Source organism: Strongylocentrotus purpuratus, unplaced genomic scaffold (genome assembly GCF_000002235.5).
Source record: "Strongylocentrotus purpuratus isolate Spur 01 unplaced genomic scaffold, Spur_5.0 spur5_scaffold_20, whole genome shotgun sequence".
NCBI classification, from domain to species: domain Eukaryota; kingdom Metazoa; phylum Echinodermata; class Echinoidea; order Camarodonta; family Strongylocentrotidae; genus Strongylocentrotus; species Strongylocentrotus purpuratus.
In genome coordinates, this window is record NW_022145606.1 from 7,326,448 (window position 1) to 7,354,131 (window position 27,684).

Sequence of the window (27,684 nt, forward strand, 5' to 3'; positions counted from 1 at the left end):
AATAACTTATTTCATAATGATTTATTCACTCCAGATACCTTAAAATATGGATTATCATCATTGAATTGGTATTTTTCGTTTCGGACGTTACAACTCTTAACGGAAAATTGGTTTTAACTATAAAATAGTATTGTAGTGATGTATTGCAAATTTCTTTTTTTTGGTGGGTAGCCGCAATGAAATGTTTAAAAAACGTTACGATAGATAGGTCCTGCAGTTCATATATTTTCTGCTACTTCACATTGAAAGTTGTTTCGGACGTTACAAAATTGTTTACGAAAAATGAGACAACTTTTTCAAATGTTGAGTATATTTCTAATATAAGCGCTTCTATAATTAAATTATATTTTCTTTTAATTCAATGACTTGGAGTAACTAATAAGCTTTTTCAAAACATATACAATCTCAATAATTTATTGTTCTAGTGGGTTAAATGAGGGTCTACATTGTTTACGGAAAATGTAACGTCCGAAACACCATTCTCAATTGCACTGTTCCATCAAAATACACGAGTTAATTCAGATTACTGTTAACTAATACACCCACAGGGGCATCCAAATATATCAACATTTCAAAGAATTACTATCCATCATCCAATTTTAAAAATTTCTAAAAACTTTGCATTACCTTTAATAATTCAAGAAATTTGAAATAGGTCGTACGTTCATGACTTTGTAGGCACGTTTACAATTTTTTCCCCCTGCAATAATAATAATAATAATAAAAGTGGGTTCTTGTGTAGCACAAATGTCTGTCAGGCTTGACACTCCTGGCGCTCCGCAAAAAATTATGAACCGAATGCGGATAACAAACACAATGTAATGCCCTGTAAACTGAAATACTTTTTCGATGAATTCATTTGAACAGTCATTAAAGTCATAAATGAATTTGCTTGTCTCTTCCATTGCCCGGATTTGAGTGGTCTACACTCTACAAGCTATGCTTTTTAGTGGATCCCTGCATTTTCACTTGACATATACATATACAGCAACACTTTTTTTAATTTTTCTTTGTGATTTAGATTGTATGATATGATTATCGTATAATTCCTTGTAACTAAATTATGAAATATATAAACTTTTTTTTTGTAATGCAAAGAAAAATAACATGTACACTCGGTACAATTACTTTTGCATACTTTGTTCATGAGTAGCTGTTCGGGATTTGAGGTCTGCACGTTTGCTTCGTTGTCCATCTGTTTTTCGGCACTCTCACTTTCATTTCTTGGACCATCGCCAGTACCTACAAAGAAACAACCGAAGATGGATTTTCTTGTTTATATAATCATTTTTTTCGGTTGAAGTCATGGTTCTTCTTTCAATTAACTAACTTATGTAAATAATGGGAAATTTATTACGCATCTAATTCACTGTAAATGCCACTTGCGTCTTAAGAATGCGGTAAGTTGTATTATTTTTTTTCATGGGGGGGGGGGAGGCACTCTGTAATATTTTTGCCGCCGCCTCTTAAAAGTATGAAACCCGCTTTTTGTGGAACTGGCTGGGCAAAATCGACGAAGTTGTGGTTTTTCTGTAGTTGGTGGTCAAGGCGTCCGGTTTTCTTTCAGGGCAAGTAGCGAGCGTCATATCATGAACTGGAGTTTATGAGAGATCTCGGGAAAGCCAGACTTAGATCAACATAGCAACCTGAACAAAGGAAATCCAGTGTGAGTCCCAAAAAAGGTAACACCTAGAAAATTGCAAATTATTAAAAAAAATCATCGATAAACATTAAACTGTTATATGTCTCATGAGAGAGTATTTTATCCCAAATCATTTGGTACCATTTTTGTGTGGAATGTGTTCACGCTTGGATGAGCAGGGAACATTGTTTGCGAGAGTGCAAAAATCGACTTGCGCCAAAGTTACCTATGTGATGTTTGAATAAAACTATTGGGATTTGGGTATTAATTCGGTCTTTGCAGATCCAAATCGATTTTTGCACTCTCGCAAACAATGTCACCTGTTCATCCAAGCGTGAACACATACCACATAAACATGATACCAAATGATTTGGGACAAAACACTCTTTCATAAGATGTATAATAATTTACTGTTCATAGATGATTTTAAAAATAATTAGCAATTTTCTAGGTGTAAACTTGTTTTTGACTCACACGGTATAGGCATGGCGCATCGACACAGGATCGGGGTTGACATGCACGTCAGAAACTAAATGGGGGTAACATGTGTTATAGCACATAATGTACAGCAGAAACGGTAGTTTATTCGGTGCTAGGACAATTACCCCTGGACAATAACCCCCGGAAAATTCCCACGGGACAATTACCCCGACAAAAGATATACTGTTATTAAAACCGACTTATTATCAGGGTGGACTTCCCCATTAATGAACAGGGGGATTTACTGTGGTTGGGTTGGGAGGGGTAATTATCCAAAGGGGTAATCTACAGGGGGGAATTTTCCAGGGGGTATTGGCCTGGGGGTAATTGTCCTGATACGAATGTATTCCTATCTCTGTTCACACGTTGTAAACGAATGTGCACAGGGGCGGCGGAGCATTTTTATAAGGGGGTGGGATATATCAACAAAAGAGGGCACCTTCTGGATAAAAAGGGCACCTACAAAGGGAAACCTCAAAGCGAAAATATACAACTTTTATAAATTGGTATAAACCCAGACCGTGTTTGTGATTACATTACCAGGGATGATTTCAATATTGCTTCTCTCTTAACATGGTACAAGATACTGCCTAAAGCAAAGGTTGAGTTCTGGGGAGAGGTGAACAAAAATGTGTGAGCGTTTTCATGGTTTATATGCAAGTGTGGAAGAAAATCAGGAAAAAAGGTTCCCTGAAAAGCATGGCTCTTCAAATGCCTTCATATAAATATGGCATGTAACAGCTTTAAAATGTGGACAACACAAGGGGCAGTTATCAAAAAGAAAATAGCACTTATTACAAAGGATAAGAGGGCGCGTATCAAAATTAAGGACACCTCTAAAATTTGAATATAGGCACTCAACGGAGATGAAAAGAAGCACTTATTAGAATGAAAAGGGGGCATTACAAGAACATGAGGTACTTGTCAGGATAAATTTGACCCACATTCGGCCAAAAGATCAATGAGTCATTTTGTGTACCTCCACACAGACGACGAACGTTCGAGTGCACTAGAGCGTAACACCAAGGTACCGGACTCGTCGATTATTATGAAATAGGGGTTTATCGTATAAAACTGGTGAGAGTGTGAATGTCAACACCGCTGTGCGTGCGTGACTTGTCAACACTCTCCCTCTCTTTCTCTCTGTTTCTCTCTCCCCTCTTCTTCTCCCCCAAAAAGGAAAACAAATCAGGAAAATATATATGTATGTCTAGTAGATACAGATGCACATCACAAAGCATAAGTCCATTTTCATCCCTCCGTCTAAGATGGGCGGGATCACCCTGCAATATGAATACGCGATTCCTTCACTAGCAGATCGACCATGAATATTTAGATCTGCTCATACAGTGAGTTCTGAGTGCCATTAATTTGCTAAATTTCAGGAAAATTAAAGAGTCCAGTGTCTCGTGAGAGATATAATCTAATCCCTCCACACCTGTTTTGTAAAAGATCGTCCATAATATCTAAATTCCCTTCATTAAATTGCTGAAATCAACGTAAAATGTGTCTTTTCCATCGCCGGAGCCGAGTCAAATTTGGTGGTAGAAATACGCACGGCTGCGAGCACGGTGTGTAAGCCTCATTGTCCGCTGTGTAAAAACTGCGCTTACGCACTTGCATATATTATAGAGGTCGATGTGTAAGTTTGTAAAAGCTATTTTTGATTGGATTGAAATTGGCCCTACTTTCTCGACAACCAATCAAATTATGTGTTACATCAGACGATAGAGGATTACATATCCTCTGTTTTGACGCCCGAGTTGGCCCAATAACAAGTCGCAGTTACGAGCATTATCTCGTTGAAGTACACAACCCCAGTGAAAAAGGCGAATTTTCCTGTGACCTCCATAGAGAAATCACAACTTGAATGATTGTTGTCCATTATTGAAGACGAAAAGGCCCTAATTTCCAGTCTACTAATCAGTTCGAAATTGGTATCAATGGAAAGAACAGTATTTGAATATGTGATTTCCACCCGAGTTGGTGTGAATTCAAAGTTTGTTTTCCTTGTAGGAGCATTTCTTTGCATACTTAGCGCATTTTCAAAGCCGATTTCACGTGTTGTAGACCGCGGAGCGAGACCGCGTGAGCAGATGCCCGAAATTTGTTCATATGGCGGCACTTTTCAGATGTGGTAAGAGACACGTCTTGTACCTGAAAGGGGGCACTCAACTCAGATGAATACGGGCACTCTTTACAAACGTTGGCTTGACTTTTTTGTACCCTAAACAAATAAATCTCTATAGAGGCTCTGGTTTGTTGACAAACCAGGAGTTAGCTGAATTGTTTTCCTTTTAATGCAGAAGATACCGTAGCTTATGTTACGTATACCATAGCGCGTATGGAATTTATGCTAATTCTAGTTCAGAGCGACGTGTTTGCAGATGCCATGTTTTTTCGTTAGGAAAGGACATTCAGGAGACGAAGGTCTTACTATGTTGTTTTAGTTAGCCAGGAAATGTCACCATAGAAGTAAGTTTATCTTTAAAATATCATGCTTTTAATTTGGTGGTGATTTAAGAATGTGTCTTGGTCAGGTTGTTGAGGAAAAATGATATTACATAATGTGTAATAAATAAAATAACATATGGACATCAAAAGCATTAGTAGCCACACGAAGATGCAACTGTACCAATCACTCATCCTCTCTATAATGCTTTATGGGGCAGAATCCTGGACAGTTAAAAAAGAAGATAGCAACAGACTTCAAGTGTTTGAAATGGCATGCCTTCGTCGCATAATGGGGGTGACAAGACTAGATAAGATCCGTAACACACACATCAAAGAATCCCTCAACCTCGATCAAGATGTTATGGACAAAGTCTCCACTAAAAGACTCAAATATTTCGGCCACGTCCTAAGAATGAAACCTACAAGATACCCCAAAATTGCTGTGGAAGGAAAGGTCACAGGAAATCGACCCAGAGGCCGTCCACCCAAAAGATGGCTTGACTGCATCTCATAGGACTGCAAGCAAGATCCATACCAAGGCTGGCAGATGCATCAAGACTGGCTGCGGACAGAAAAACTTGGCATACCATCACCATATAGAAGCCATCACGAGGCCCCTGGCCTGCGTGGACGGCATAAGTCAAGTCAATGTGTACCGAGTACGGTGTATTAAACTGCTATGCACAAAACTGTATAGTGATAGGGTCTAAGTTGTATGAGTTACATTGTAAGTCTTATTGCTTTTATAATTGACAATGCATAACATACAGACGCGATGTTAAATATCGCTTCATCTATGTAGATATGTTTAATATCATGTATTCAGGTGGTTTAATACATGATTTAAGCTGGGGCTTATTGTTGGCTATTTAGAGTGATAGTTTAAATGAGAAAGTTGAGTTAGTAAATACATGAATGAACAAAACAGAGTAAGCTTATAAACTGGAAATGTTTGCTCTATAAATGGAAGTTTGTGAGTTATGATGTAAACAAAGGACTAGGGGTTTAATCTTACATTTGATTAACGAGATGTTGTTTTGGTGATGATTAAATTAGTCTTCGTATTTAGCGGAGAAGTTTCCTTAGTCTTAGTGAGATTGTTATAATGAGGTTACACTACACATTTCAAGAAGTCAAAGAAGTATTTTGACTTGATTTCAGTTTCAGAACAGAGCATAGAAACCGCACTGTCAGAAACTTCTAGATTTGTTTATCTGTTGATTCAATGATAGTTTATGTCGAGCTTGAATGGATACAGTATATTTGATGTAGGCATTTAGCTTGATTAACTCAATTGATGTTTGGATATATCAGTCTTAATTTATATGTGCAAAGCTTGTACAAGTATTTATGATCCTTTTTTGTCTCATTGGTATTCACAGATTGAATAGGTAGAGCTTGATTTTCAAGCTCTACCTATGCAATTCAAAGCGGCATTCCTGGTTTATCTTCAGTGATCCAGGCTCATTCAAAATTAAAACACAAATTGGGAAACCGATAACAAGCAAAAAAAATTTAAACAACGATTGTGGATATAGAGCCCCATGTAAAAAGCCCCATGTGTGTAAAAAGGCATTGGTAAACTCCTTTTTTTTTCAAAGACAAATTTTTTAAAGTTAAAGATTAATACCTTTCAAATCTCGGCAGATTTATGTTTCAGTTGTCTCGCCTAGAACTCCCAACAGCCATAGTCTAGGTACTTTTTCTTAAATTTGGGCTAAGAAAAAATCTTAGCCAAAACTCGTATTCTATAATAGCATTGGAGGCTAAGAATTTTACCTTAACCCTTACTGTACTGGGCTATTTTGAGCACCTCGTGACTGGGGGGGGGGGGGGGGGTTGGGGGCTGGGGGCTGGGAGGCCTCCCCCCCCCCCCTATGATGTCGGCCGTCGATATTCCGATTAACAATCCCTTGTTTTCAAAACTAAAAACTCTAAAAGCTGATGATATAAATTTTCTACAAATAGCACTTTTCATGTTTCGCTTACAAAATGGTCTACTACCTTTATACTTTCCCCCATTGTTTAATTTAAATAAAACCATCCACTCTTACCCCACAAGACAAACTGAAAAATTCCATTTAAGAAATCCAAAAACCGCATTGGCTCTCAAATCCATTAGACACGCCGGCCCAGACATCTGGAACTCTCTGCCCATTGTAATAAGAAACCTTAGGACGTTGTATTCTTTTAAGAAGGCAGTTAAAACTATGTTATTGTCTAAGTATTGATCATGTCGTGTGTTATTCTATTGTATTCATGTTCGTGTGTACATTGACTGTATATTCAACACTGATGTGTAATCGTCAAGGGTGTCGATTTGTATCCGTGGTTGGGGGGGATGAAAGGTGCCAAAATATTTTCGGCAATGGATCAAAGCAACCAAGAGGTAGAAGCGTGTGGCAGGTTGCACCCCCTCCCCAACCGCATAGCCAGGATTTCATTTAAGGGGGCTGTAGTGTGCACACAAAGCGTGCGAATAACTTACAGAGCGCGCGAAGCGCGGAAACTTTGACGGTTCATTAAATTATTAGAGAAAGAAAACGATTTGTTGGACCGTTCTCAACTCTTAATCCTTGTTTGAATTAAGTTCCCCTTCTTCCGCGCGTAGCGCGGAAGCTCTGACGTTTCATTAGATTATTAAAGAATGAAGACGATTCGTTATATCGTGTCCTTGTCTGAATTCAGTTTTTCCCATCCCGCGCGAAGCGCGGAAGCTTTGACGTTTAATTTGATTATTACTCTTAATCTACGTCTGAATTCATTTTCGCCCATCCCGCGCGTAGCACGTAAGCTTTCACGTTTCATTAGATTATTAAAGAATGAAGACGATTCGATGTACTATTCACGACTCTTAAAACTAAATGTTTGAACCAACTTCCCCTTCCTCCGTGCGTAGCGCGGAAGCTCTGACGTTTCATGAGATTATTAAAGAAAGAAGACGATTCGTTGGACCGTTCTCGACTCTTAATCCTAGTTTGAATTAAGTTCCCCTTCCTCTGCGCGTAGCGCGGAAGCTCTGACGTTTCATTACATTTTTAAAGAATAAAGACGATTCGATGTACTATTCTCGACTCTTAATACTAAATGTTTGAATCAACTTCCCCTTCCTCCGCGCGTAGCGCGGAAGCTTTACCGTTTCATTAAATTATTAGAGAAGGAAGACGATTCGTTGTATCGTGTCCTTGTCTGAATTCAGTTTTTCCCCTCCTGCGCAAAGCGCGGTAGCTTTGACGTTTAATTTGATAATTACTCTTAATCCACGTCTGAATTCATTTTCACCCATCCCGCGCGTAGCGTGTAAGCTTTCACGTTTCATTAAATTATTAGAAAAAGAAGACGATTCGTTGTATCGTGTACTTTGACGTTTCATTTAATTATAACTCTTAATCATAGTCTGAATTCAGTTGCCCCCCCCCCCCCTCCCGCGCAAAGCGCGGAAGCTTTGCCGTTTCATTAAATTATTAGAGAAAGAAGACTATTCGTTGTACTGTTCTATATTTTAATCCTTGTCTGAATTTAGTTTCCCCACATGATGTACGTATGGAACGTTCGTTCGCAAATCTTTGCATGCACAACCCGAGTGGTGGGTAGCATGTTATTTCCCGGCAGTGCTTGTCCCAATAGCTTCTGGAAAGCAATTGTTTACTTCTGTCAGTGATAACGGCCACTAATTAGGCCCATTAGTGACTATACAAAATATATGCTCTTCCTGGCTATTTTGGAATGTGTCATTTTGCAACAGAAATGGAGAAACGCGAATTTTGTTGTAAATCATGTGATATCACGAACATTTATAAATCACTTGTATGAAATTGAAAATAAGTCATGATTGGATTTTATTTAGGGGGCCCCTAGCCCCCCCCCCCCCCATCAGTACGCCAGTGACATAGGCCTACATCAGCTTTTAAATGAAACTAAAATAAGTTGTGAGATAATAATCTTTCTCCAAAAATGAATTTTTTTAAAGGAAATATCAGGAAATAAAATGCCGAGTGAAAAAAACACAAATAAAGTTACAATGACGTGAATTTTAAGAAGGGCGAACGGAAACAACATAACAACTAGTGAACTATCTTATAAGTCATACTAATGTCCGAAAATCTGTGACGAATTCGTCACAGAGTTCATCTATGTTTACACTGTCCAGAATTGTCTGATGTGCTTTGTATATATGTATGTATTATGGAAATGAGATAGCAAAATGTGTATATTGATGGTCATCTTGCGAGTAATAACCATTAACTACTCTCATCGGGCTCTCATTAATTTTTGTCTTTATTTTATTTTTATTTTTAGGGTGAATTATTGGGGGGGGGGGATGATTGTACAGGCCATCCCCCCACCTGAAATATTGGGGGGGGGGATATATCCCCCCCCCCCATCCCCCCCCCCCCCGGGATCGACACCCATGGTAATCGTCCATGACCTAGCATCGTTTTTCGATTCATGAATGAACCTGCATTCAATCAGCAGATGTATGAGATTTATTGTATTATTACCAACGCTCCTCCTCCTCCTCCTTCTCTCCCCTTTCCTTTTCTTCTCTGCAAGTCACTCTTTTTTATTTGTATTTGTATTGTTGTATCTAAGTTGAGCGCTGCCGGCACGTCAAGCTACTTTGCTTATTTATGTAGCCCTCCTGCATCTAATGTTTGTTAATTATGCATTCAATCTATTTGTTTAAATTCAATATATTTGTTTAATATCGTTTATTATCTGTATACAATTATATACACTTGAAATATTGTATCAAGCCATATTATGTTCATGAAAATGTATGATGAAAAAAAGAAAAAAGATGCAGAAACCAATAAATCAAATCAAATCAAATTAAAAAAACACAAACATTAGCATGTTTGTAGATATTTACGTAAGGAACAAGATAGTATCATTATTTTTTTCCTAATATGCAATTTTTTTTCGTTATAGCTTAATTAATTATGCAAAATGCTAATTTTATACATTTTTACAGAAAACTCTACATATTTGTCTGTAGACTTGTGAAGAATGTTGAAAATGTATTGAATACTTTTTTCCTTCATCTCAAATTCATGAGGTTACATTATTTTTATGATATTTGCAAATGTATAGGTTAATTTGCATAAGTTATGAATACGCTTTCATGAATATCAAATCTGGAAATATACAGGGAACTAGAATCATTACAAAAATTGTCACTCTAATTTTTAAATGTTAATTGAAACTCATTATTCACATGAAACTTCTTTCCTAACACAAACAAGTTATTGTGATGTAATTAATAATGATAATTTATGCAAATTTGATGCGATTTTCAAATATTTATTTTCTGTTGTATTGTATTGTTTTGTATTTCTTATTATATCTATTGTTTTATTTATAATGTATTATTTTGTTCTGGAATACATCAAGTTACTTTGAGAAACATATACAAGCAATTTGATACCAATTCATATCTCCACTTAGGAAGAAATACATCTAAGCCTGTATTCACATTTCTGCTTCTACACGAATATATGCAATTATAGCATATTTGTGATGACATGCGCATACTTATTGTTATGTAACACCTTACAGGTATATCCGATTTCGATGAAAATGGTACCAAAATGTGCGTAAGACTTGAAAGTCATGAAACGACAATTCAAAATTCCAGGCGGTTGCGGCGCAATCTTTGAAAATGTCGAGGGACCCCCCCCCCCCCCTCAGTACAGTAAGGGTTAAGAGTAAGAATAATTCTTAGATTTTATCTAAGAAAAACGGCTTAAATAGCATGTCGACGGTATTCTAATACAATCGAGATATCTAATATAAGTAAGAAACCTTCCCTATATCCAAGCATACTACGAGGATGCTTCAATAGGGCTTTGGCACCGGCAGCTCAGTCAAAATGGGCTGTGGAAAATATATATTTTTTGGCTATTTTTCACTATTTATTTCCTATTTTTATGTGAATGTACTCTATTTAAACACTATTTTTTTTATTAAAAATAGATTAAAAATAGCATATGACAGCCTATTTTTTACCTATTTCTTGCTATTTTTTCCCTATTCTTTTTGTCACCAGATTTCGCCCTATTTTGTTTTACTATGTTTCTGGACTTTGAATTTTTTCACCCATTTTCTTCCTATTTTTTTAAACTATATTTTTGGACTTAGATTTTTCTCTGCCATTTGCTTCCTATTTTTTTACTGTGTTTTTGGACTTTGATTTTTCTCTGCCATTTTCTTCCTATTTTTTTAATATTTTTCTGGACTTCAATATTCTCTGCCATTTTCTTCCTAGTATTTTACTATGTTTCTGGACTTTGATTTTTCTCTGCCATTTTCTTCTCAATATTTTACTTTGTTTCTGGACTTTGATTTTTCTCACCCATTTTCTTCCTCTTTTTTTACTATGTTTCTGGACTTACATTTTTCTCTGCCATTTGCTTCCTATTTTTTTACCATGTGTCTGGACTGGAATTTGTTAACACCATTTTTCGTCCTATATTTTGTTTTACTATGTTCACAGAGTTAATGGATTTTGTCACCTTTTTGCTTTTAATATAGGCCGATATTTGAATTTTAAGGCTTTTGAAACTTAGTTACACTTTATAAATATATATTTACACAATTCAAATATTTCACAATATAACTATAATGTAAAAAAAAGAAAAAATTGTGATATTTCGTCTTTTAAAATGAAAAAAATAGATTCAAAGATGATTTGGATAAATTACTGGCCATCCTCAAAACTCAACTTTCCCTTTAACGGAGCATAATTATATCGTAGGACTGTGAACATTTTAAGGGAACATAAATATATCGTATAGGCTTGTGAAAAATTAATCAAGAATTAAGAATGTTTTAATTTTATCTTTAAATTAAATGATCTATCAATTTTTTCTCTGTCTATTATTTTGAATATTTCAAGTAAAAAAGTATGTAATTAGCAAAAGAATTAGCTAACTACTATATTGTTCTAATGACTAGAACTGAGCCAATGGGATGGAATTGTAACAATTTCCCCCCAAATAAATACAAAGGTGAAAGGGTGTATTAATTCTTCACAAACGTGAAAACATAATGAAAGACAACTAAATGTGTGCTGCCATCTAGTGGTAGAAAACGAATAGGCCTACCGGTAGTTTTTTTTTCAAATTCAAATCTTCACTCAGACTCTGAGCTCAGCTGATGATCAGCTCAACTGCGCATATTTCATTCATTACTTTGCCATTTGCCAGATATGTTGACTATAGGTACTCACCACCCCCCACTGAGCGAAATATTGGCCGGCACGATTTTCAAATTTCAGCACACGAAATTTCAAATTGATTTCAAAAATGTGCCCCCCTCCCCCCCCCCCCAGGAAATCCTGGATTCGCGCCAGCAGTGCCATCCGTTTGCTCAGTTCCATCATTGGTGCGTGGAAACTTTAGACCAAAGTTATCTGTGATCATGGATAATCAAACAACTCCAAACCCTATTTCATTTAGGCATAGATGTAAACCTGGAACTTATTAATACAAATATTTAAAAAAAACAACTAGGATTTGTTTATGTAATGTTTAGATTTTGTGTGGGTCCAGCATGCTTGTCAAGTTCTCATAACTCATACATTAAAGATTTGTTTCCAAATTGTGCAGTTCATGTGGATAAATCTATTTTTGTTGGACGTTGTATAAGAAAAGACCCCTTGTCCACAATTTGTTTTACTTATATGTAGTCCACCTCTTCTTGTTATAATAAACTAATTCTACTTAGTACTTCTTCGTGCTCATAGACCATAGAAAGCACTGTATGAGGCACAAGTTAAATCTTCCATTAGTTTTACTTTGTACTGTGGTTCATTAAATAGGAATGTTGATCTCCACACCATGTTAAAATCAAGGCCAACCAAGACATACAAAATTGCTATTATGCTTGATCTATTTTATTTTGTTAAGGAGAACGGGATGTCTTGATTGTCGTATTGATTTTGTTCTTCTTTTTGTTCCAACATATTGAAACTGAAGAGCTGAAAGGAGTTAACAACATGAAAGAGAAAGTCCCATGCAGGTAAAATCATCAGGTTATTTAGCACAAAAATATTAAACGATCACCTACATGTATTAGTTCACTAAAAAAGAAATGGAACTAAGTTGACGTTGCAAGCGTATATAGTTCTGCACCTAGCAAACAAATATTGATGTATTTTCTTTCTTTCTTTTTTTTACAAAGGAAAATATGTCCTTATTTACAGGAGGTCCTGTGCGTAGAAGAGCCATATCTAATGCACATCAAAAAGCACTTCATGTAGGGTATACACAGGACCCCTCGTTACTTTTTTGTAAGGGGTCCTTTCACTTCTTGAGCGATGACGATGAAGAAGAACACAACATAAGAGTGATGAAAGTCTGTGTATAAGATGTATTATGGTTGATATCCATTCGCATCCATGAAAAATTAAGTAAAAATTGAGACTTCAGCATGAATTTCTTTTTAAAATACCACAAACGAAAACCAGACCTGGGTAGCCCGTATTCTTCAAACAGATGCAAAATATTTCAAAGATCCAACATTTATATTGTAGGCTGGTAGCGTATTATTTTGATTATGCTGTAATGCTACGTTCCCCCTGTCGTGCGATCCGTTAAGAACCACATGATTGGTCATACGTAGCTGATCGTGGAACTTCTCTAAAATGTCAAGTTTGGATACGAAGTGATGCGAGTCGTTACGTTCTACGATTTGATGTGCTTGGATGCGATATCGTCACGATTGGTCAATTTCACTTGACATGATCTGGTCTCCCGTTCAGATATGATCATATACGTTCCGATAGGATTGCCCCGATTGACTCCACGATTGGGTCTCGATGGGATACGATCATCACGAACCGATGCGCGCTGTTGCCACATGATACGATTGTGGTCACGAAGTCTTTCACGAAAAGGGTCCAGAGTGATCATGATTTAAGCTACGATTGGACCCCGACGGATATGTATATACAGGCCGCCTTACCATGGAATTCATTGCTTCTAGAACTTCTACAGAGTGAACAATACAAGCCACAACCATTGATGATGGCAGGAGTTGAGGATGATGATAACGTGACATTTGCAGTATTACTGTATGCTTATATAATCGCCAGAGACGAAGAAGACGAGCAGCAGCCAGACCAGCCACATCCCCGACCTCAAAGGGCCAGGAGAGCTGCAGTCAGGCAGTTCTCGGTGCGACCATGGCTCAAAGAGGGGAGGAAACAACAGCTTGGCCAGTTCTCCAGCCCCCTAGACACCCATTTGAGGCTAGAAGATCCAGTGGCGTTCCAAAACTACACAAGGTTAACACCACAGCTCTTTGATGAAGTCTTGCAGAGGCTGTCCCCCGCAATCGAGACGAAACACACAGTTTCAGGCAAACCCTCTTACCTGGACTGAAACTGGCAATGACACCGAGTCATCTTGCCACTGGAGACAACTATCAGTCCCTTGCATATATACCTTCAGGTGTAGAGTGTGCAGCATCTCAGAGATGGTTCCAGAAGTGTGCCAGACAATTGTGCGAGCGTACACAGATGAGGTTTTTAGCCTACCTGTCACCCCTTAAGCCTGGAACAGTTTGACCAGAGATATAACTTAGTCCATGCCATTAGGGCCCTGGATGTCGAACACATTGCTATCAAGAAGCCACCCCACAAAGATAGCCTGTACTACACTTACAAGGTCTTCTTTTCGATAACACTCCTGGTTCTGGTGGATGCAGATTACAAGTTTATGTGGATCGAGCTTGTTGGAAAAGGACACATGTCAGATGCTCAGATATTTGGCGACTCTGAGCTGTTCAACCTCCTGGAAGAGGAAGCCCTCGGACCCCCCCCCCCACACACACACACACACCCTGCCCTCTTACTGCAAGCTTCGATAACCTCCAAGACATGCCCTTCTTCATCCCGCGGGATGATGCCTTCGCACTCAGGAACTACCTCATGAAGCCATACTGCAGAAGAGGGGTGGCCAGGGAGGAAAAGATTTTCAACTACAGACTCTCAAGGGGGAGACGAGTGGTGGAAAAATGCCTTTGGGATCCTGGCTAATAGATGCAGGTGTATTATCAGGACTCTAGAGCAGAAGCCTGAACACTGTGAAGGATATGTTTGAGGCGGCATGTGCACAAGATGCAGCACAAGAGACGGACCATGAGGCTGAAAACCACAATGTCATCCCAGGGGCATGGAGGGACCATGTGTACTGGCTTGACTTGAATTAACCTCCTGCACCTCGCAACTCAGCTACAGCAGAATCAAAGCATCAGAGGGAACTCCTGAATGCCTTCTTCAACTTACCACAAGGTGTGGTCGCATGGCAGGAAAAGATGGCCGGGCTGTATGACGCGGAAGGTAGACAGGAAGATATTTTTATTTACTTTTGAAAAAATTCAGGAAATTGATGTTGATGCTTAATTGTTTTTTTCATTCTTACTCACTATTCAAAGTTAATGTCTTAGAGCAATGTAAACTTATTTTAGGGTCATTACAGCAACGTTGTTAAATCTAGGTGACATATATTTACTGACTAAAATGGGGAGAGAATTTAAACGCATTCATTGTCCATGTCAGTGCAAGAACAACAAACAATTCCATGTGAAAGAATTACTATAATGTAATACATTTTAAAAGATGTGTGAATAGCAACTATCTGAATAAAAGCTATTTTCTGACCTTATACTTAAAGGGAAAGTTGAGTTCTGTTTTCAGACCGCAAATGCCTTCAATGTGCATGGTTATTGCTCTTATTCTTACCTATGACATTTCTAATGCCATTTTAGGACCTAAAATTGCTATGGAGGTAAATGTAGACCCCAAAATGTGTGAAATTTAGCCAATACGATCATACCAATTTAGTTCCACTTTCAAACAACTATGGTGACCGTTAATTAATTAATTAACTAATAATAAAAATACATAGGCCGGCTGGGTTGTGTATGATATAACAAACACGACAAAGCCAACAAAAAAGCCAGCATCGGCAATGGCTGAAACACAACATAAAAGGCGCTATTTCGTTTTTTCAACGGCTGTTTCAATTATTCGAATATTTGTGGTAGTACACAAATATTAGAAATCGTTATATTTATGGATAGTTCAGCCGTCTCTAAACCGACTTTGATCAATCAAAGATGATTTTGTCATTTAAATGATATGCTCTTTCAAATTTGACACTTATTTTTTCATTATCTCACAATAAATTATTTTGTGTAGCGCCCTCTGCAACAGAACTCAACTATCCCTTTAATAATATGGCACTAAAGGTTACACGCTGCAAAATTATAACAGCTGTATGTATATATTTGTCCATTATGTTATCGAAATAAAGTTGGTATCTATTCTCTTCTATGGTCTCAACTTTCTATTTCGAGTCTGCAAATTAATGGTATACATGTTAACATTACCTTTCCATGATTGAACGGGAAAGAGAGGGAGAGAGAGAGAGAAATGAAAGGAAGGAGAGAGACAGAGAGAGAGAGAGAGAGAGGGAAGGAAGATTAACAAAAGGAAGAGGAGAGTTTGAGGTTGAAGAAGCTGATGGATTGAAGGAAAAGGAGTTATTATGATTAAGGACTATAAAGAGAATGACAGTGCATGAGACACAAATTTGATGGTTGAGAGAGAAAGAGGAGAGAGGAAGAGAGATTTTTTAAAAGAGAGCGAAGGAGAGAAAGTCTATAGATACGGGCGCGAAAACTCGTAACAGATCTTGAACGTTCGTGAAAAGGCGTGACTTTTCGTATGTAGTCGCATCTACTCGTATCAACTTGTATTTGCTCGTGAGTCATTCGTGTCAGGTCGTAAGCAACGATACCCGACAGAGCGTCACAGATCGCAACACATCTCAACAGAGTGTGGTATTTGTGTGGTCCAAGGTTGATCCCGATCACCACGATTAGGAAGCACGATTAAATGCGATATGTTGCGCTTTGTTACGATCCAATACGATCTGATGCGATGATAACGATTGAAAATTAATTGTGTTGATCGTAGAAATGTGTCTAACCGTCCAAAAGTGTCCTACGATCAACACGATTGCAACGACTTACCTCAAGATCTGATAATATCTGATAGAATTACCACGATTACTTAACGATTAAGACCACGATTTCAAAGATTATCATAAGTTATGTCCAATTTTAAAGGAAATTGCGAAGGCAAGAAAAAAGCAAAGGTTGTATTTGTGTGGATAAGTATAACAATAACAAAAGGAAGAAAGAAACAAAGATAAAGAAAAAGAAGATACGAACATGCACTGCTCGGGAGTATGAGTTTTCACTGGCATAAGTAAGCACAGTAGAGCAGTGCATGTTGAGATAGCGTCTATGTTCTAACACTCATGAGCGGTCGGGAACACAGCATATATTTCTTAATCGATTTGAAAATATGATGATCGAGATGATATTATGGTAACAGCTCCTAAAAATGAAATCGTGATATGATGACGATCTTGGTGCACTCAGAAAAAAAAAGTGCTAAATTTAGCACTTAAAGATTCAATTTTAGCACTTTTTAGGAGCTCGCATAGTGACTGCACTCGAAGTGCTGAGTTAGCACTTGCACCCGGGCTACTTTGCTAGCACCCAAAGGAGCTGACTGTTGTGCTAAATTTAGCACTTAAAGATTCAATTTTAGCACTTTTTAGGAGCTCGCATAGTGACTGCACTCGAAGTGCTGAGTTAGCACTTGCACCCGGGCTACTTTGCTAGCACCCAAAGGAGCTGACTGTTGTGCACTTAAAGTGCCAAGTTTTGCTCTCTTTTGGGTGCTAGCAGAATAGCCCTTGTGCAAGTGCTAACTCAAGCGTTGTTTGACATGCCCCATCTACATTTGGTATGTGGTCAAGGTGGATGTCCTTCGTCATTTACCACTTTCAACTCTTACAGGAAACATTTATTAAACCAACATCCACAAGAAGAACCTGAACCTGAAGTTGTACAGGGTATGGAGGGTCTAGTTGATGCTGATTTGGGTGTTGCTGTTGGTGAAGTGCATAATCCTGCAGCAGATGATGCATTTGATGATGATGATGATAGGATAGGCCTACTACAAGAACAAGATGGAGCAATGCATAATGACAGTACAAGACACTATGAATATGACAGACAATGAAAGCGGACACAATATACAGTTCCTTAGGTAGACAAAGGAACATCCCTTCACTGCTATTATGTAAAAATGTGTAGAACAGGTGTCACATGCATATTCACCTGTTCTACACATTTTACATAATAGCAGTCAAGGGATGTTCCTTTGTCTACCTGAGGAACTGTATATTTTGTCCGCTTTCATTGTCTGTCATGTTCATAGTGAGACCAGCTGCATTTTTCATTGGTTCTCTTTTATCAAACACCAACATGACCCATGCAATATGACAAACAGAGTGTTATCTGCTGCAACAGCTTTGAATACTGATGTTGTTGACAGTTTAAGGAGCAAAGTTATTCAGACTTTTGAGGCCTTGGGTATTGACCTGGAGAATGAAGAATGTAAGAATCTCTTAGCTGAATTTGATTCAAAAACAAATATTCACAAGGTAACAGCTATTATACTAACCGACCAATCAGATCAGGTTATGCAGTCAGCACTCGATGTTAAGTGCTGCATATTGTTATAGCACTTGTTTTCTGCACTCAAATATTCAGCACGTTTCGGTTTCCTTGTTAAAGTTAACCCGTCAAGTGCTGATTTTGGCACTTCAAGTGTAGAATCTCACTCAGCACCCAACATTTAGCACCTCAGTTTTTTGCGTGTGATCACGGTTATTTTTATGGTGAGAGTGTTAAATCAGCATGGTCAATTTGAGAAAGCATTGGCGATTTTAATAGAATAACGATGTAACATTGTATTTCCATAAAGCTCAACACAATGTTTCTAGGCGCGTTACATCTATTTGTCAAAACGATCAAAAAAGCTAGGAAGCAAAATAAAATATAATGCTTAGATTTTGATTTGGTTGCCTAGTTTATTCGAAAGATTTTTATCCTAATAAACAATTTGTCAGAGTTGTTGGTTTTTGTTTGCAGTCTCCCGTATATCGATGGGGGCTTCCGAAACAAATATTTTGTTAATAATATTATAAGGAAACCTTGAACCACAACGAGTTTAATGTCATATGAAATTAAAATTATATTTTTTAAATGTTATAACCGTTTTTAACAGAATTTTGATCAGTTAAAATTTACTTTTTGTGAACAAAAATGTCCTTATTCAATATATCGAAATCGGACAGGTAACTTCATAATCTGTATTCAAAACGTTTTGGGAATTCGCCTATGTATAACTGCATTATATTGTGCTAAGTAGAGGTTTTTTCACTTTTTAATGAACTTGATTTACACAAAAACGACAGTTTTGCCCATATATGTACAAATTGTTTGTATATGTGTGTAAATTTGTTTGGCGTGTTTAATCGAGTTTTAAAGATAAGTTGAAAGTAAAACCATAAATATCCATGGGTTTGCTGTCAAATGATGGATATTAAAAGTACCTTCAAAGTTCGTATCGATTTCATTATATTATGTTAGTGGAGGACTCCACCCCCTCCTAATTCTGGCCCGTTTTTGGTAAACTAGACGATAGTGTATGTACATTATTTTTTAGCAATGCAGACAGTTCAAATAATTAGGAGTGCTGAGTGCAATAGATAACTACCATCACCACCACCATCATCACTATCATCATCATCATCACCCTCATCACAACCATCACCACCACCACTATCATCACAGTCATCATCATCATCACCATCATCAGCATCATCATCACCATCACCATCATCACTGTCATCATCATCACCACCACCATCAACACCACCACCATCATCACCCTCATCATCATCATCACCCTCACCATCATCACCGTCATCACCATCATCACAACCATCACCACCACTATCATCACTGTCATTAACATCACCACCACCATCATCACCCTCATCATCATCACCACCATCATCAGCGTCATCATCATCATCATCACCCTCATCACAACCATCATCTCCACCATCATCACCCTCATCATCATCACCACCATCATAAGCGTCATCATCATCATCACCCTCATCACAACCATTATCATCATCACCATCACCATCATCATCATCATCATCATACAAAATTATGGACGTGCCGGCAGGCGGGGGGTGGATTGTCCGATTAAAGATTCCGGGGTAAAACTCAGAACCCAGCCTGGCGCAAGCCGGCTGGGCTAATTAATGAAAATTAAATGCCCCAGCCAGGCTTCGGCCTGAATTGCAGCCTCGATCCGCCAATACGTGAGGCGGTAGCCAGCTGGAATCGATATTTTTGACTTTTTCGCCTTAGTACTGTGTAGCAAATGATGATAATGACTTTTCCATATGGTGGAAAATGAACTAGAGAGCATCACATAAGGCCTGTTGGTCACAAAACTGAAGGCTAATCCAGATGATTGACAACACCTGAATGGTTTTGAATCCCCCATGAGAGCCCACTACTATGTGTCTTCAATCTTTCATGAAGACCGTGTTGATGAATAATGTGTACTGTTAATGTTAGGAATATTATATGAGTTGGAATGTTTTGTATTACTTTTCGTTATTAGTAGTATATCTGTAGACTATAAGCTGACCATGTGTCGCCAATTCATGTTGTAATATAATTTGTTGAATTTTGATTAATGGCCATATTTGTGTAATGTATGTCATTTGTTGATCTGTGCCCCAAGGGAGCCATTATGTCGGCAGAGTTGTGCGCAACATTCTGATCAGAAGCAGCATTATTTTGTAATGTTCTTTCTTTGATTATGTTTTAACATGGGTAGTCTAGCAGATAGATAGAGACGCCCCTGAGTGGACACCAAGTTTAAATGGTGTAAAATAGTGGATATAAAGACATACATTGACATGGAATATTTGAAATATACACTTAAATTGACAATAATAATTATGGTAATAGCTAGTTCTTATATTATTATAATAGCGCTTTTCAGGACCGAAGGCCTTTTTGAAGCGCTTCACAATTATATATATTATTACCCCGGTCATCGGATTCAGGCTTTGCCGCACACATACTCCCTGAGGGAGCATTCCAGCCAAGCGTCATTTTTACAAGCGCACACTCGCTAATCCAAGCAATTAAAAAAAAAAAGTGCGTTTCGCTGTGAACAGGCGCGATAACAATCGCCCTCAAAGCTACTTTAAAACTATGTTCCCGGCAGCCACGTTTGCCTGAACCATAGTGGTCTGTATTCAAGATTTGTTGGGTGTTGCTCAGTTTTTGTCAAGGTCTATCACGGTATCCTTCCCCTCGTTGCTTCACGTCCATCACTTTTTGTACGCAAAGGCCGGCGTGAATAGAAATGTAAACATAGCTTGAAATGACGTCACAATCGGAAAATGAGCGACATTTTTTTAGGGAAAGCTCAGTACGTTTCAACAAGTTGCAACTTCAAGCATCTCCGCCTGGCTGCCGCCAACTACAACTTTAAGCATCTCCGTACGGCGGCCGCCAGCTGAAAACTTTAAAGTTGCAACTTTAACAACCTATTTTTGGCGGCAGATAATATCGTTGTCAGAACACCTTTCCCTGAAGACATAAAGAATATATATTTACCTGATTTTTCCCAGTCGGTGGAGCCCGTCTGTAGGCTTAGCTCGTGGAGCCGACTGGTCTGGACCTCCAGCTGCTCCTTGCTCTGCAGGAGCCGTTGCTGCTTCGTCAGGAGCCTCTCAATCTGCTTCTCTACATGCTGGAGCTCCTGGTTCACCTCATCCAGACCATGCTGGATATCCAAACTCCCAGCTGTTAAATCACACATTATAATAATAATAATAAATATTATAATAATTCTACATTTATAATGCCTACACATGCTGGTCTTGTTCATCGTCATGTAGGGCGTTTACAAATAGCACATGGTACAAATGACCCCAAATTTCCACAGATCTTTTACACATGGAGAAGTTCCACTTTGAGCATCTTAGAATAATAACTGCCAAAGTCTTAGATGTGCTTCATGAATACCTTTTGTTTGCCCTCTTGAAAAGAATACTTCCACCTGCGTATCTTAGAATGTACCGTTGGTGCATAAATGAATAATGTTACATAACTCTCATGAGCGCATATCCAGTATTCATCTCTGTAGGTTTTACCATTTTGGTACAAATGACCTGTATCTGCCCATGCGCAGATTGTATCTATTAACTGGCTTATTTGTCAGAAAACCATACAGAACGCCAGAGCGTTTATGTGGTTTAAATTTGGTTCATGTGGATATCAAATATGAGAAAAGTGTGTTCTCTTTTTCATTACTGAAAACAAAATCGTAATGAATAGCATAGCAAGTGCTCCAGAAGATTGATATCTCTGGTTTTGTAACTTTAACAAAATGCTTTCTTTTTTAGTTGCATTAAAATAACTGAGACATTCCTTATCTTACAACCTTCAGAATGCCGTCTCAACAAACTCATAGCACGCCTCTAGTGATTCAAAACTGAAACATTAATCCCGAAGCCATCTTCATGATAAGCAGTGTCTACATGTCTTATGTATTAATTTATTTTAGAATTCATATATATTTTGCATTCTAAACACATCTTGGGAGTTTCTAATCTTAATTTTCTTTCAATATGAAGTAGTGGTGGTGGTGGTGGTGGTGGGGGTTATCTTAAAACCATTCACGATGTATTTTTTCTATTTCTAAAAAACACGCTTGATATTCAAGTATTGTACACTTTAGCAATTCTAGGGAGATAATCACTCCAAGATTGCGCCTTCACTTACCGCCATAAATACAAGCATATGCTACATTTTTCTATCATTATATTCAAAATTAATATTTTCATTACAGTCATGTTTTGATGGCTAAAATCTCAGACTATTTATGGTGCGAGAGAGGACTTTTTCCCCCAAACTACATGTATTTCTGATTAAAAAAAAGTTGTTTTTCTAAAGGAAAATATTGTGCATCATAACACATATTAACAAAATTCCCCGCATCCGTTCCCATAATCATGATATACATGTATGTAGGGTCTTCTTAACATGTTATTCAATATTTTATATAGGTCATTGTCTCATTGTACACATTAAGAATTAAAGGTACTAATTTATTTGATGTCGTTCTGGACAGCCCGGATAATGGCAAGGTCATGTCAGCAAATATATATATAGATGACGCTCTTTTTTTTGCTCGTCTCGAAAGCCAGGGAATTTTCTTTAAAATGTGGGACTTTGGAAATGTGCAACTGGAATACTGATTTTAGCATCTAAATATTAAACATTCAGATATTATACACAGCAATATCTGGACCTGAAGGGGATCCAAAATACATGATCACTTGAGGACTCGCAAAAAACCTACAAACGCGAAACCCAAACCTACCACAGAGCCACGTACTGCTACCAATAGGAGCCCGCAAAAATCCCACCAGGGAAGCCTGCCAAATAAAAATTCACGGAGCACGGTTAACACGACGATGTCCATGCTACAGGAATATGAACCCATTGTGCCGGCTACTACCAACAATGAAGACGTGGAGCTCTCCAGGAATACCGCAGCTGGGTCGGACCAGATCAATGTCGTCGATAACCCCTCACCAGGTCTACCTAATTTAGATAACTTCTTCAAAGAGGCATCTGTGAAATTTGAAAAAATGATCAGAAGCGCGGTGGTAATTTCATTGCCAAGTTGAAGGATTTTGAAGCCAACATGGGAGCCTCGTTGGAGTTTGAGCGTGAACGTGTCGATAACCTGGAACAGAATTTAAACAAAATGGAAAAGCAAATCGGTGAAATGAAAAATGAAATATCCACCTTCAAAGTTCAGTTTGATAAGTATGAAAGTGATGCAAATAAAAATGAGCGTTTCTCCAGGCTAAATAACATTCGCCTTGTAGGGGACCTTAAGCCTCCGGTAGGTCATCAAGATTATTGTATCCAGATAGCTGAAAGCATCATTCGCACCCATTTCGATATAGAAAGCAGAGTTGAGCGCGCCCACAGAGATGGGATAAAGGTCGAGGATAGGCCACGCCATGTCCTGATGAAGCTGCTATCCAATCGAGATAAAGTAAACATAATGCGGAAACATAGAGAGACTCTGAAAGATAAAAATTTCGTCATTATAGATGACCACACGCCCGTCGACCTGCGAGAGAAGCAAAGATGGAGCAAACAAGTCCAAGATCTATATCAAGCAGGCACTAGACTCCGATCTTACGCTGGAAATTCGAATAAGTATATACCTTTTAATCATTGTCGAATAATTATTGTAAATTATAACTGAACATGCTTTTATAAACTCATTATATTCTTCATACCCGAAAGAGGTATGATGCATTTCGTTTGTAGACAAACAATAACTTCCTGATAAACTATATAAACGTGTATTTCAATGACTAGGTTTGAACTAATTATTGATACATTAATCTAATTTAAAACGGAAGTGTTTTTTTGTTGTTGAAACATTCTTACGTTATGTATAAATATTCTCATAAGCAGCTACCATCCCTATTTCACAACATGTACAGTTTAAACTCAAACATTCACACATATCCCGCCCGTTGTTCAACAAATTATCATTTAGAAAATCCTAAAATACTTTTAGCTCAAAAGTCAGGAAGACATCATAAACCAGATGTCTTGAACTCCTTACCAGATTCAATAAGGCATTGTTCATTTTTCTATTCTTTTAAAGCATCTCTTTAAAAACTCCTATATCGAAGGTAAATTTTTACCTTAAGATTTTTTGAGGCCGCCATCCTTGTCAAGCATCGCTTAAAATTGCGTTCTCCTGCACTTTTATTCAACAGATATTTCGGATAATATGTTATGGAAATATTAAGTTTCGTTATTATATGTACATTTGTAAAAAAAAAAATAATAATAATAATAATATTTTGACAATAAGTAATTATTATTTGTATATGTTGTATTATGCCTTACATGTATATGTTCTTTGTCATTCAGTTATATTATATTTGGAAACATGCAGAAATAAAATTCAAATCAAATCAAATCAAATGTTTCCATCAGCTCCCATCCAACATCCGGCAGTGATGCCAAACAACATAAAATCAAAGCCAGGAGGTTTGTTCACTTCTCATGCAAGGGTGTGGAAGCGACACCAAATGGATTCGCCGATGCCTTTGGTAAGGCATTAATATGATTCCTCGGAGAGGACGTACGACCGTCAGTACCCTGGTTGCTTTCAAGCATGCACATGTTTTCTTAGTAGTCAGGCAAAATAAAACAGCAAACCAACCCAAACCATCCACTGTCTTGTATTCATGTTGATGCGTTAACTTGTCATGGTCATGGGCAAAATTATGAAAACGGCTGGAAGTGGCGTGTAAGGGGCCGGGCAACTACACATGCCAATATTTCCTGACAAATCACAGAGTACACAAGAAGTACAGTGGTTATCAATTTCACTCAACACTCCTAATCCTTTGAACTGTCTGCACTACTAAATTTCCTATCACTAACGTCCAGTTAATATACCTATATACAAGTAAAAAATTTAGGAAACTTATTATCCACCACAAAGCACATTTTCGGCTCATGATTGAATGTGTACACACTACGTAACTCAATGAAATCGAATAAACTTGAAGTTATTAAAATTATCCATCATTTGACACCAACCTCATAGTGAATAGAGTTGTTACTTACATTTGTTGTTTATGTTCCGATTTAAACACACCAAACACGTCATCAATACATTATTCTTTATGTCTACATACAGTTAATACTCATAATGGGCAATTTTTTTTAATTTTGGGAAAATCAAGTCAACAAAACTGGGTCGGTATATCCTTTCACTGAGAAGAGCTGTAACCTTTTCTTTGCGCAAAATGTTGTCCTTGTATACGGGAGAATCATTTCTGAAAAGTTACAAAATGGATAAATGATCGATTCTGATATCTGGATTTTTTAAATATTTTTTAAATTTAATTTGTTGAAGAAAAAAAGAAACCCGTTTTTACTCAAAATTGCAATGTTGATTATGTTTAATTCCACGGAAATTGGTATCAAAATGTATATAATTTTATTTTATTATATATGTGGCACTAAACTCTAGGTGGTTCGAGGTATACTTGAAAGAATATTTACAATAGTCTTCTTCGATTTGAGTACGAAGCTCATAAATGCGATCTCCATCCTCCATGCAGTTTTCGATCATTCTAAGGAGACTAAGCTGGTACTCATCCTCAAGGTGTTCCTTATCTGGAGTGATATTGGCGACCTTGTAGATATCAGTTATTCCTGTGGACCCCAGGACAAGATGCATGTTGTCTAAATCTTCATCACTGGCACGGTCAACGTTAGTAATGACAGCAATCGGGTAACGGCCTAGACATAAATGTTAAACAAAATAAGCATGTAAATCAATAAATATTACACTTTTGTGTATTTATGACCCGTCACGCCAAACAGGGACAAAAGCAGTATTAAAGATAATTATTCATGATGGGGGGGGGGGGGGATATCTTAATTATCCAGGGTAGCAAAATAATACCATTCTTCCTGCAGGTCTTGCAATTGTCATCGACACATAATTAACATGTACCCATTTATTCAACTGTCATCTATAAATGTATTTATTCATTCGTTCATTAATTTCTTCAATTGTTTATTCATTTACTAATTCGATTTCAAATCTTAAGAAAAATACAATTAGACAGTAGTGAAGCTAAAACAATGGTAAATAAGATGAATATGGTGTGGGCTTGCTTCCTCGAATTCGCAAAATGAAGAGCACCAACAATTTCGAAATGACCTAGAATCAATATGCTCATGTACAATCAAGTCATCTTAAACCTTTTTTTTTTACCCCGACAGTGCAACCTTTACTACCGTGTGAGTCAAAATAAAGTTTACACCTAGAAAATTGCTAATTATTTTAAAAATCATCTATGAACAGTAAATGATTATACACATATTTGCAACAATGCCTCCTCTTTATCCAAGCGTGAACACATACCTTACAAAAATTATACCAAATGATTTGAGATAAAACACTCTTTCATAAGATGTATAATCATTTACTGTTCATGGATGATTTTTAAAATAATTAGCAATTTCCTAGTTGTAAACTTTTATTTGACTCACACTGTACAGTAGATGCGTGAATCGTGATATCAGCTTACATTTTGTTGTGTATGTGTGTGTGTGTGTGTGTGTGTATGTGTGATAGGTATTTGTCTGTCCTATCTCTATAAAGAAATGTCACAGCAGCGCCATATTTTGCATGGCTCAAGTTGATACCATGAAAAGGAGCTCATTTTGCTTGTACATAATATTAACATTGTCAAAATAATCCATAATCATTTTGGAGAAACAATTACGCTGCCAATATAGCAAACACTACCAACTCTGCTGTCGCGCACCACTTTCTGAAGAATGCACTGAGCAGCATTGTTCATCCTGGTGACCGTATGTCATGTCTTTTGTGCCGACATAAAGAGTTGTTGAGGAGGCTCCTTTTATTCTTGCCTGCTATCAGAAATGGCTGGAATTACGTCTATTTTTTGGCAGACAATCATATAGAGTTTGTTTTCTTTTTTTACACAGAAAAATAGAAACAACAGGATCGCAACAGTTTTTTTTGTTTAAAATTCAATACCCTTTATATGTCACATTGAAATCATGTTTGATTTTGTAACATATATTAGTGTAATATAAATTTCAATCAAATCTTGAAATTTAATTCCGAAAGGTAAACAAAATAATAATAAATAACAATCCTGCACCTATTCATGTTTTATTCCAAAAGGAATTAAATCCAGTATTGCCATTGACGAATAAATGACGTTTCCCTAAGCTGTCTTTTGTTTTGGTAGATATGGTGTAATTAACAGAATTACTCGATTAGTGCAAAATTTCAATAAATTGAAAGCATTGAAATCTTTCAAAGATTAAAACCAAAAAAACCTTTGGGAATGAAACATCTGAAGGTGTTTTTTTCAGGGAAAAGTTTATATTTGTCATTGTTAAGAAACGACAATTAAGAAAATACAGGACGTCAATGCCATAACGATTTAAAAGAAGAACAAAAGTGTGATGAATGGCACTGATAATATGGCTGTACAGATACAACAGAAGACCACTCTAAAGTATATGACTGTGCG

General features: G+C 37.4%; 1 protein-coding gene across 1 annotated transcript in view; it reads right to left on the reverse strand.

Moving 5' to 3' along the window:
- Positions 1-14,160: 14,160 nt before the first annotated feature.
- The window catches only part of LOC105446809 (ankyrin repeat domain-containing protein 50-like), a 51,790-nt gene continuing 38,266 nt past the window's right edge, over positions 14,161-27,684 (reverse strand). The window contains exons 3-6 of the mRNA XM_030993609.1: positions 25,667-25,906; positions 21,164-21,352; positions 14,868-14,905; positions 14,161-14,310 (exon numbers count right to left, since the gene is read on the reverse strand). Of these exons, the coding sequence (XP_030849469.1) occupies positions 14,161-14,310; positions 14,868-14,905; positions 21,164-21,352; positions 25,667-25,906 (617 nt within the window). The remainder of the gene's footprint in view (positions 14,311-14,867; positions 14,906-21,163; positions 21,353-25,666; positions 25,907-27,684) is intronic.